Below are 13,245 nucleotides of genomic sequence, written 5' to 3' on the forward strand. Positions count from 1 at the left end.
GGTGTATGCCCCAGGAATACCCCAGGAAGACCCGAATCGCTCACCACACCCCCACCTTCGCTAAATCTGCCTCCGCTGCTGAAAGAAAATCTGAAGGAAACACTGTTATTATTCACATCTGTGATGTCTAATGGCCCCCTCTGTATTTTTTCTCTCACCCTCTCTTTCCCTCCCTCCCCACAGGAAACAGTAGAATATGCCTTCCTGATCATCTTTACGATAGAGACCTTTCTGAAGATCATAGCGTATGGTTTAGTCATGCATCAGAACTCCTACGTAAGGAATGGCTGGAACATGCTAGATTTTGTCATTGTCATAGTAGGGTAAGTACCACGTTCCTCCTAGGCAGAGTCATACACACATGCATGTACTCACACACACACACACTCAGGTGCGTACACACACACACACACACACACACACTGCTGATGCCCAAGGCCCAAAATAAAGCCCAGTCTGGTGGACTGAATGAGCACTGAGCACTGAAAGGTTACAAAAATGTTAACATAAACACAAGTATGTTGTAAGATGTTATGTCATGAAAAACACTGTAGAACACACAAACACACAGCAACATATTCAGAGGGAAAACACACATGCAACAATTCACCCTCCCTGTGTATCAGTCACTATTTGATCAAGAAGGATCATCGGCTTAAGTCTCTTCACCACATCCAGTAACAACAAGAGGCTCTGGCAATCACACACACACACACACACACACACACACACACACACACACACACACACACACACACACACACACACACACACACGGTAGTACCTCTGTGAATTACCTGAGATCCTGTTGTCTGTCACAAGGTTTTAGGATTTGGGTTCGGGTCAGGAGCAAGTCACACACTCGCTTCTGATTTTAAAAAAGGAAATGGGAAAAAAATACTTAAATACTACATAATGCTGGATCCCATGATACAGTACCAGTAAAAAGTTTGGGCACACCTACTCAATCAAGGGTTTTTCTTTATTTTTACTATTTTCTACACTGTAGAATATAAGTGAAGACATCAAAACTATGAAATAACACACATGGAATCATGTACTAACCAAAAAATGTTTGAACAAATCAAAGCACCCCCACATCATCACACCTCCTCCTCCATGCTTCATGGTGGGAACCACACATGCAGAGATCATTTGTTCGCCTACTCTGCGTCTCACAAAGACACACTGCGGTTGGAACCAAAAATCTCAAATTTGGACCAGACCAAAGGACAGATTTCCACCGGTCTAATGTCCATTGCTCGTGTTTCTTGGCCCAAGCAAGTCTCTTCTTCTTATTGGTGTCCTTTAGTAGTGGTTTCTTTGAAGCATTCGACCATGAAGGACTGATTCACAGTCTCCTCTGAACAGTTGATGTTGAGATGTGTCTGTTATTTGTATTCTGTGAAGCATTTTCTGAGGCTGGTAGCTCTAAAGAACCTATCCTCTGCAGCAGAGGTAACTCTGGGTCTTACTTTCCTGTGACGGTCCTCATGAGAGCCAGTTTCATCATAGTGCTTGATGGTTTTTGCGACTGCACTTGAAGAAACTTTCATATTTCGTTACATTTTCTGCATTGACTGACCTTCATTTCTTAAAGTAATGATGGACTGTCATTTCTCTTTGCTTATTTGAGCTGTTTTTGCCATAATATGGACTTGGTCTTTTACCAAATAGGTCTATCTTCTGTATACCACCCCTACCTTGTCACAACACAACTGATTGACTCAAACGCATTAAGAAGGAAATAAATGTACTTTTTACAAGGCACAGCTATTAATTGAAATGTATTCCAGGTGACTACCTCATGAAGCTGGTTGAGAGAATGCCAAGAGTGTACAAAGCTGTCATCAAGGCAAAGGGTGGCTACTTTAAAGAATCTCAAATATAAAATATATTTTAATTTGGTTAACACTTTTTTGGTTACTACATGATTCCATGTGTGTTATTTCATAGTTTTGATGTCTTCACTATTATTCCACAATGTAGAAAATAGTAAAAATAAAGAAAAACTCTTGAATGAGTAGGTTGTCTCATTTTTTATATTTTTTTATTTTCTCTCGTTTCAGTGGCTTTCTGTAATGGTAGTTGATATCATTTGAATTATATTTTCCTACACTCATTATTGACAGAAATATATAATTATATTGAGGGGTGTGTTGGCAGACAGACTCTAGGTTGTGTTAATCAGGGGAAACACACACACACACACACATACACACACACACACACACACACACACACACACACACACACACACACACACACACAGAGAGAGAGACCTTGTGTGGTGGTCAGGGTGACGTTTATATCCTGCACAGCTTCCCCGTGGAGCTCCAGTGTAAACTGAGGACGAGGTGTGAAACACTGAATGTAAACATAGAGAGATAAAGGGGGATTAAACAACACGTTTCACTGCACCTGTTTGGTGTATGTGACAATAAAACACACACACCCATACACACTACAGTAGATGGCCCAGAAAATACCATTAAGATAAATCAAAGCTCTGTCACCTGATTCTCAGAAAGCCCTATGACTCAGAGCTGTATGTTACAATGATGTCATCAATATCTCTGTGTGTCTGACCTTTGTGATATTTCTCTCTCTCTCTCTCTCTCTCTCTCTCTCTCTCTCTCTCTCTCTCTCTTATCTCTCTCTATCTCTCGCTCTCTCTCTCGCTCTCGCCCTCTCTCTCTCTCTCTCTCTTTATTTCTCTCTCTCTTTATCTCTCTCTCTCTCTCTCTCTTTATCTCTCTCTATCTCTCGCTCTCTCTCTCGCTCTCGCCCTCTCTCTCTCTTTATCTCTCTCTATCTCTCGCTCTCTCTCTCGCTCTCGCCCTCTCTCTCTCTCTCTTTATTTCTCTCTCTCTCTCTTTATCTCTCTCTCTCTCTTTTATCTCTCTCTCTCTCTCTTTATCTCTCTCTCGCTCTCTCTCTCGCTCTCGCCCTCTCTCTCTCTCTTTATTTCTCTCTCTCTCTCTTTATCTCTCTCTCTCTCTATCTCTCTCTCTCTTCTCTTCGCTTTCTCTCTCTCTCTCTTTATCTCTCTATCTCTCTCTCTCTCTGGAGGTCTCTCTCTCTCTGCTCTCTCTCGCTCTCTCTCTCGCTCTCTCTCTCTCTTTCTCTCTCTCTCTATCTCTCTTTTAAATCTCTATTCTCTCTCTCTCTTATTTGTGTTTTTTCATCTTTTGAAAATATTGCTTATCTCTGTCTCTCTCTCTCTATCCATTGTTTAGCTAGAATGGAATATTTCTCTCTATCTCTCTCTATCTCTCGCTCTCTCTCTCTTAATCTCTAACTCTCTCTCTCTCGACTCTCTCTCTCGCTCTCTCTGACTGCCTTGCTGGTTCATCTCTCTTCGCTCTCTCTCTCTCTTTCTCTCTCTCTCTATCTCTCTTTTATCTCTCTTTCCCCTCTCTCCTCCCCCACAGGTTGTTCAGTGTAGTTCTGGAGGTGGTAACCAAAGAGGGTGATGCGGGGGCTCAGGGGGGTAAACCAGGAGGCTTTGACGTCAAGGCCCTCCGAGCATTCCGTGTGCTCCGCCCCCTCCGTCTTGTCTCAGGAGTACCCAGTGAGTCGCCATTGTGCCAGAACCTGTCTTCACTATGGAGATATGTTACCATGTTTATACCATATGAAGAGTTTATTTCCAAAATGCCAAACACCAATTTTTCACATTTGTGTTTTTTCATCTTTTGAAAATATTGCTTATGGGTACCTTCATGTGTGTGTAAAATATTACTATTCCCAGATAATTCATTCATAAATGTAATGTAAATGTAGATGTGTATGAAAATGTTTTTTGGGCAGACAAAATGCTATATATCCATTGTTTAGCTAGAATGGAATATTTGATTGTGATAATTGTTAGCTATATTAAGATGAATGCACTTACTCAAAGTCACTCTGAAGTCATTCTGCTAAATAACTAACATGTCAAATGTTTTACATACAGATCTCATATTAATGTATTGAATTATATAAATAAAATATATATTGATGTCACAATTGTATCATTTGTACATTGCTTTATTAAAATGTAGTTATTTGTTACATTTGACTGTGTAAAACCTAGAAGTACTACTTATGTCACTGTGAGTGAGGTGGATATATAGCATTTTGGGAAAAATATGATTATTTGTCTCTCTGAAATGAAACCATCAAGTGATAGACTTAAAACAAATACATGTCATTGAATAACCCCGTTACATAATTAGAATGGTGTGTTTTTTCACTCTCTCTCTTTCATCATTTCTTTCAGCAATAAAAACTCATTTACCTGCATTTCTGAAAATAAATATATAGCATTTTGGAATTAAAATCTTCATATGTCTCTAGTTCAATATGAAGTTTTCATTGATACCCGTGTACAGTCTGAAATCCATAGGCATAAACATCAATAGGCTCGTTATGTCTGCATAGCATTATACTGTGTGTGTGTGTGTGTGTGTGTGTGTGTGTGTGTGTGTGTGTGTGTGTGTGTATCTGAGCCCTCTCTCTCTGTCTCTGTCAGGTTTACAGGTAGTGTTGAACGCCATCATTAAAGCCATGGTTCCTCTGCTCCACATCGCTCTGCTAGTCCTCTTCGTCATCATCATCTATGCCATCATCGGCCTGGAACTCTTCATCGGCAAAATGCACGCCACTTGCTACCTGGTGGGCACCGGTAAGGAGCTGCGTGCGTAATCTGTCCATCTCAGTCCTCCTCTGTCTGTCACAAGTTAAACTCTTTCCATATGTTGATGCATGTCAGCTCTACATAAAAAGACAGACAAAAGTTATGCTGCATTTAGATGATGGAGGCAAAAAAAAAGGTTGTACCAGTCGGAAAAGCGGGACAAGACAGCAAGGAAGATGGTGACGCAAAAAGCAAGCCTGCACAATGGTGTGTGTTGCTATAGTGATTTCAGTAAACAATCAGTGCAAATCAACATCCGGTAGAAAACAATGCTCTGGCAGACGGCAAAAGTTTCAATATTTTAACTCTGGCGGCAAGTCCTGTCTACCGTGGTGGCTGAAGGCCTTCACCGCCAGCCCTCAGCGGCATCTAGGTCGTTCTCTCATTGAAACCAATGGCATCCTGTCTACCGTGGTGGCTGAAGGCCTTCACCGCCAGCCCCCAGCGGCATCCACGTCGTTCTCTCATTGAAACCAATGGCATCCTGTCTACCGTGGTGGCTGAAGGCCTTCACCGCCAGCCCCCAGCGGCATCTAGGTCGTTCTCTCATTGAAACCAATGTCATCCTGTCTACCGTGGTGGCTGAAGGCCTTCACCGCCAGCCCCCAGCGGCATCTACGTCGTTCTCTCATTGAAACCAATGGCATCCTGTCTACCGTGGTGGCTGAAGGCCTTCACCGCCAGCCCTCAGCGGCATCTAGGTCGTTCTCTCATTGAAACCAATGGCATCCTGTCTACCGTGGTGGCTGAAGGCCTTCACCGCCAGCCCTCAGCGGCATCTACTGAAGGCCTTCGTCAGCGGCATCTCTCATTGAAACCAATGGCATCCTGTCTACCGTGGTGGCTGAAGGCCTTCGCCGCCAGCCCTCAGCGGCATCTAGGTCGTTCTCTCATTGAAACCAATGGCATCCTGTCTACCGTGGTGGCTGAAGGCCTTCACCGCCAGCCCCCAGCGGCATCTACGTCGTTCTCTCATTGAAACCAATGGCATCCTGTTTGCCGTCTACCTTGTGACTCTAAACGCAGCATTACTGATAACCAATACTGTAGAAAAACACTAGTCTCAATCCTTTTGTGACTGATATAAATCAACTGTCTGTACAAACCCTAAGACTTCAGTAACTCACTAGTTGGAATCGGCTTTGATTCAATATTTAATCTACTGACAATCATGACCCTTATTCTAGCACTCAGTCCCTGAATATGAATGAATATACAATGAATATTACTTCCAGTCAATCAGGGGGATTTATATGAAACATGTATATGAAAGCTAGATGACATTGTTTCATTTCTCAGCTACAATATTCTGGTTTTATAGTGGGGAGTTGATGGACAACATGTGTGTATGTATTGCTCTTTCTCTTTGTTACTTGCTTGTTTACATCCCTGTGGTAGTTTAGAAGCAGCAATACAGGGCAGTTCAGGGCAGGGTAGACCCAGATCTCTGCTAGCTGTAATCCGGGGCTCTATGCTGATGTTTGCCCTTGAGAAAGGCACTTACCTGGGACTCAGACTCCTTCTCATCATCATGCTATTAGAAGCGATTATGGATGAAAGGAGATGTAAGCCATGTCAGTTGAGCAGATGAAGTGGAACTGCAGGGGGTGAATTTATGAATGTAATGTGTGTGATTAGGAATGTAATGTGTGTGAATTTATGAATGTATTGTGTGTGTGATTATGAATGTAATGTGTGTGATTATGAATGTAATGTGTGTGATTATGAATGTAATGTGTGTGATTATGAATGTAATGTGTGTGTGATTCTGAATGTATTGTGTGTGATTATGAATGTGATGTGTGTGATTATGAATGTAATGTGTGTGATTATGAATGTAATGTGTGTGATTATGAATGTAATGTGTGTGTGATTCTGAATGTATTGTGTGTGATTATGAATGTATTGTGTGTGTGATTATGAATGTGATGTGTGTGATTATGAATGTATTGTGTGTGATTATGAATGTATTGTGTGTGATTATGAATGTGATGTGTGTGATTATGAATGTATTGTGTGTGATTATGAATGTAATGTGTGTGATTATGAATGTGATATGTGTGATTATGAATGTGATGTGTGTGTGATTATGAATGTATTGTGTGTGATTATGAATGTATTGTGTGTGATTATGAATGTGATGTGTGTGATTATGAATGTGATGTGTGTGATTATGAATGTGATGTGTGTGATTATGAATGTATTGTGTGTGTGATTATGAATGTAATGTGTGTGATTCTGAATGTATTGTGTGTGATTCTGAATGTATTGTGTGTGATTATGAATGTAATGTGTGTGATTATGAATGTGATGTGTGTGATTATGAATGTATTGTGTGTGTGATTATGAATGTGATGTGTGTGTGATTATGAATGTATTGTGTGTGATTATGAATGTAATGTGTGTGATTATGAATGTAATGTGTGTGATTATGAATGTGATGTGTGTGTGATTATGAATGTGATGTGTGTGTGATTATGAATGTATTGTGTGTGTGATTATGTATTGTGTGTGTGATTATGAATGTGATGTGTGTGATTATGAATGTGATGTGTGTGATTATGAATGTATTGTGTGTGTGATTATGAATGTGATGTGTGTGATTATGAATGTAATGTGTGTGTGATTCTGAATGTAATGTGTGTGATTCTGAATGTAATGTGTGTGTGATTCTGAATGTATTGTGTGTGTGATTATGAATGTGATGTGTGTGATTATGAATGTATTGTGTGTGTGATTATGAATGTAATGTGTGTGATTCTGAATGTATTGTGTGTGATTATGAATGTGATGTGTGATTATGAATGTATGTGTGTGATTATGAATGTGTGTGTGATTATGATTATGAATGTATGTGTGTGTGTGATTATGAATGTGATGTGTGTGATTATGAATGTATTGTGTGTGATTATGAATGTATGTGTGTGATTATGAATGTATTGTGTGTGTTATGAATGTGATTATTATGAATGTATTGTGTGTGATTATGAATGTAATGTGTGTGTGATTATGAATGTAATGTGTGTGATTATGAATGTGATGTGTGTGATTATGAATGTATGTGTGTGATTATGAATGTGATGTGTGTGATTATGAATGTATGTGTGTGATTATGATTATGATTATGAATGTGATGTGTGTGATTATGAATGTGATGTGTGTGATTATGAATGTATGTGTGTGATTATGAATTTATTGTATGTGTGTGATTATGAATGTGATGTGTGTGATTATGAATGTATTGTGTGTGATTATGAATGTGTGTGTGTGATTATGAATGTGATGTGTGTGATTATGAATGTATTGTGTGATTATGAATGATTATGAATGTATTGTGTGTGATTATGAATGTGATGTGTGTGATTATGAATGTGATGTGTGTGATTATGAATGTATTGTGTGTGATTATGAATGTGATGTGTGTGATTATGAATGTGTGTGTGTGATTATGAATTTATTGTGTGTGATTATGAATGTGATGTGTGTGATTATGAATGTATTGTGTGTGTGATTATGAATGTGATGTGTGTGATTATGAATGTGATGTGTGTGATTATGAATGTAATGTGTGTGATTATGAATGTATTGTGTGTGTGATTATGAATGTAATGTGTGTGATTCTGAATGTATTGTGTGTGATTATGAATGTGATGTGTGTGAATATGAATGTAATGTGTGTGTGATTCTGAATGTAATGTGTGTGATTCTGAATGTAATGTGTGTGATTATGAATGTGATGTGTGTGTGATTATGAATGTGATGTGTGTGATTATGAATGTAATGTGTGTGATTATGAATGTGATGTGTGTGATTCTGAATGTAATGTGTGTGATTATGAATGTGATGTGTGTGTGATTATGAATGTGATGTGTGTGATTATGCATGTAATGTGTGTGATTATGAATGTGATGTGTGTGTGATTATGAATGTGATGTGTGTGATTATGAATGTGATGTGTGTGATTATGAATGTGATGTGTGTGTGATTATGAATGTATTGTGTGTGATTATGAATGTATTGTGTGTGATTATGAATGTGATGTGTGTGATTATGAATGTGATGTGTGTGATTATGAATGTAATGTGTGTGATTATGAATGTGATGTGTGTGATTATGAATGTATTGTGTGTGTGATTATGAATGTATTGTGTGTGATTATGAATGTATTGTGTGTGATTATGAATGTAGTGTGTGTGTGTGTGATTATGAATGTATTGTGTGTGTGATTATGAATGTATTGTGTGTGATTATGAATGTAATGTGTGTGATTATGAATGTAATGTGTGTGATTATGAATGTATTGTGTGTGTGATTATGAATGTAATGTGTGTGATTATGAATGTAATGTGTGTGATTATGAATGTATTGTGTGTGTGATTATGAATGTATTGTGTGTGATTATGAATGTATTGTGTGTGATTATGAATGTGATGTGTGTGATTATGAATGTATTGTGTGTGTGATTATGAATGTATTGTGTGTGATTATGAATGTATTGTGTGTGATTATGAATGTATTGTGTGTGTGATTATGAATGTGATGTGTGTGATTATGAATGTGATGTGTGTGATTATGAATGTGATGTGTGTGATTATGAATGTATTGTGTGTGTGATTATGAATGTGATGTGTGTGATTATGAATGTATTGTGTGTGTGATTATGAATGTGATGTGTGTGATTATGAATGTATTGTGTGTGTGATTATGAATGTGATGTGTGTGATTATGAATGTGATGTGTGTGATTATGAATGTGATGTGTGTGATTATGAATTTATTGTGTGTGTGATTATGAATGTGATGTGTGTGATTATGAATGTATTGTGTGTGTGATTATGAATGTGATGTGTGTGATTATGAATGTATTGTGTGTGTGATTATGAATGTGATGTGTGTGATTATGAATGTGATGTGTGTGATTATGAATGTATTGTGTGTGTGATTATGAATGTATTGTGTGTGATTATGAATGTGATGTGTGTGATTATGAATGTAATGTGTGTGATTATGAATGTGATGTGTGTGATTATGAATGTATTGTGTGTGTGATTATGAATGTGATGTGTGTGATTATGAATGTGATGTGTGTGATTATGAATGTATTGTGTGTGTGATTATGAATGTGATGTGTGTGATTATGAATGTATTGTGTGTGTGATTATGAATGTGATGTGTGTGATTATGAATGTGATGTGTGTGATTATGAATGTGATGTGTGTGATTATGAATGTATTGTGTGTGTGATTATGAATGTGATGTGTGTGATTATGAATGTATTGTGTGTGATTATGAATGTAATGTGTGTGATTATGAATGTGATGTGTGTGATTATGAATGTATTGTGTGTGATTATGAATGTAATGTGTGTGATTATGAATGTGATGTGTGTGATTATGAATGTATTGTGTGTGTGATTATGAATGTATTGTGTGTGATTATGAATGTGATGTGTGTGATTATGAATGTGATGTGTGTGATTATGAATGTATTGTGTGTGTGATTATGAATGTATTGTGTGTGATTATGAATGTATTGTGTGTGTGATTATGAATGTGATGTGTGTGATTATGAATGTATTGTGTGTGATTATGAATGTATTGTGTGTGATTATGAATGTAATGTGTGTGATTATGAATGTATTGTGTGTGATTATGAATGTATTGTGTGTGATTATGAATGTATTGTGTGTGATTATGAATGTAATGTGTGTGATTATGAATGTATTGTGTGTGATTATGAATGTATTGTGTGTGTGATTATGAATGTGATGTGTGTGATTATGAATGTATTGTGTGTGTGATTATGAATGTGATGTGTGTGATTATGAATGTATTGTGTGTGTGATTATGAATGTGATGTGTGTGATTATGAATGTGATGTGTGTGATTATGAATGTGATGTGTGTGATTATGAATGTATTGTGTGTGATTATGAATGTATTGTGTGTGATTATGAATGTGATGTGTGTGATTATGAATGTATTGTGTGATTATGAATGTGATGTGTGTGATTATGAATGTATTGTGTGTGTGATTATGAATGTGATGTGTGTGAATATGAATGTAATGTGTGTGTGATTCTGAATGTAATGTGTGTGATTCTGAATGTAATGTGTGTGATTATGAATGTGATGTGTGTGTGTTTATGAATGTGATGTGTGTGATTATGAATGTGATGTGTGTGTGATTATGAATGTATTGTGTGTGTGATTATGAATGTATTGTGTGTGATTATGAATGTATTGTGTGTGATTATGAATGTGATGTGTGTGATTATGAATGTGATGTGTGTGATTATGAATGTATTGTGTGTGATTATGAATGTGATGTGTGTGATTATGAATGTGATGTGTGTGATTATGAATGTATTGTGTGTGTGATTATGAATGTGATGTGTGTGATTATGAATGTGATGTGTGTGATTATGAATGTATTGTGTGTGTGATTATGAATGTATTGTGTGTGATTATGAATGTGATGTGTGTGATTATGAATGTGATGTGTGTGATTATGAATGTATTGTGTGTGTGATTATGAATGTATTGTGTGTGATTATGAATGTGATGAATTATGAATGTGATGTGTGTGATTATGAATGTATTGTGTGTGTGATTATGAATGTATTGTGTGTGATTATGAATGTATTGTGTGTGTGATTATGAATGTATTGTGTGTGATTATGAATGTGATGTGTGTGATTATGAATGTAATGTGTGTGATTATGAATGTGATGTGTGTGATTATGAATGTAGTGTGTGTGTGATTATGAATGTAATGTGTGTGATTATGAATGTGATGTGTGTGATTATGAATGTATTGTGTGTGTGATTATGAATGTATTGTGTGTGATTATGAATGTATTGTGTGTGTGATTATGAATGTATTGTGTGTGATTATGAATGTGATGTGTGTGATTATGAATGTAATGTGTGTGATTATGAATGTATTGTGTGTGATTATGAATGTAATGTGTGTGATTATGTGATTATGAATGAATGTATGTGTGTGATTATGAATGTGTGTGTGATTATGAATGTATTGTGTGTGATTATGAATGTGATGTGTGTGATTATGAATGTGATGTGTGTGATGATGAATGTAATGTGTGATTATGAATGTATTGTGTGTGTGATTATGAATGTATTGTGTGTGTGATTATGAATGTATTGTGTGTGATTATGAATGTGATGTGTGTGATTATGAATGTAATGTGTGTGATTATGAATGTGATGTGTGTGATTATGAATGTGATGTGTGTGATTATGAATGTATTGTGTGTGATTATGAATGTGATGTGTGTGATTATGAATGTATGTGTGTGATTATGAATGTGATGTGTGTGATTATGAATGTGATGTGTGTGATTATGAATGTATTGTGTGTGTGATTATGAATGTGATGTGTGTGATTATGAATGTGATGTGTGTGATTATGAATGTGATGTGTGTGATTATGAATTTATTGTGTGTGTGATTATGAATGTGATGTGTGTGATTATGAATGTATTGTGTGTGATTATGAATGTATTGTGTGTGTGATTATGAATGTAATGTGTGTGATTCTGAATGTATTGTGTGTGATTATGAATGTAATGTGTGTGATTCTGAATGTATTGTGTGTGTGATTATGAATGTGATGTGTGTGAATATGAATGTAATGTGTGTGTGATTCTGAATGTAATGTGTGTGATTCTGAATGTAATGTGTGTGTGATTATGAATGTGATGTGTGTGATTATGAATGTGATGTGTGTGATTATGAATGTGATGTGTGTGTGATTATGAATGTGATGTGTGTGTGATTATGAATGTATTGTGTGTGATTATGAATGTAATGTGTGTGTGATTCTGAATGTATTGTGTGTGATTATGAATGTAATGTGTGTGATTATGAATGTAGTGTGTGTGTGATTATGAATGTGATGTGTGTGTGATTATGAATGTAATGTGTGTGATTATGAATGTATTGTGTGTGTGATTATGAATGTGATGTGTGTGATTATGAATGTAATGTGTGTGATTATGAATGTATTGTGTGTGTGATTATGAATGTGATGTGTGTGTGATTATGAATGTAGTGATGTGTGTGATTATGAATGTATGTGTGTGTGATTATGAATGTATGTGTGTGATTATGAATGTGATTGTGATTATGAATGTGTGTGTGTGATTATGAATGTATTGTGTGTGTGATTATGAATGTGATGTGTGTGATTATGAATGTATGTGTGTGATTATGAATGTGATGTGTGTGTGATTATGATTATGAATGTATTGTGTGATTATGAATGTGATGTGTGTGATTATGAATGTGATGTGTGTGATTATGAATGTAATGTGTGTGATTATGAATGTTATGAATGTGTGTGTGAATGTGTGTGTGATTATGAATGTATGTGTGTGATTATGAATGTAATGTGTGTGATTATGAATGTATTGTGTGTGTGATTATGAATGTATTGTGTGTGATTATGAATGTGATGTGTGTGATTATGAATGTATGTGTGTGTGATTATGAATGTGATGTGTGTGTGTGATTATGAATGTGATGTGTGTGATTATGAATGT

The 13,245-nt window shown here is 36.6% G+C and overlaps 1 protein-coding gene across 3 annotated transcripts in view; it reads left to right on the forward strand.

The window, feature by feature from the left end:
• The window catches only part of LOC115124333 (voltage-dependent L-type calcium channel subunit alpha-1D-like), a 231,158-nt gene that overhangs the window by 115,953 nt on the left and 101,960 nt on the right, over nt 1-13,245 (forward strand). For all 3 annotated transcript variants that reach the window (XM_065005347.1, XM_065005346.1, XM_065005348.1), the window contains exons 4-6: nt 184-323; nt 3,435-3,574; nt 4,517-4,669. In XM_065005347.1, the coding sequence (XP_064861419.1) occupies nt 184-323; nt 3,435-3,574; nt 4,517-4,669 (433 nt within the window). The remainder of the gene's footprint in view (nt 1-183; nt 324-3,434; nt 3,575-4,516; nt 4,670-13,245) is intronic.

This window comes from Oncorhynchus nerka, linkage group LG20 (genome assembly GCF_034236695.1).
Source record: "Oncorhynchus nerka isolate Pitt River linkage group LG20, Oner_Uvic_2.0, whole genome shotgun sequence".
NCBI classification, from domain to species: domain Eukaryota; kingdom Metazoa; phylum Chordata; class Actinopteri; order Salmoniformes; family Salmonidae; genus Oncorhynchus; species Oncorhynchus nerka.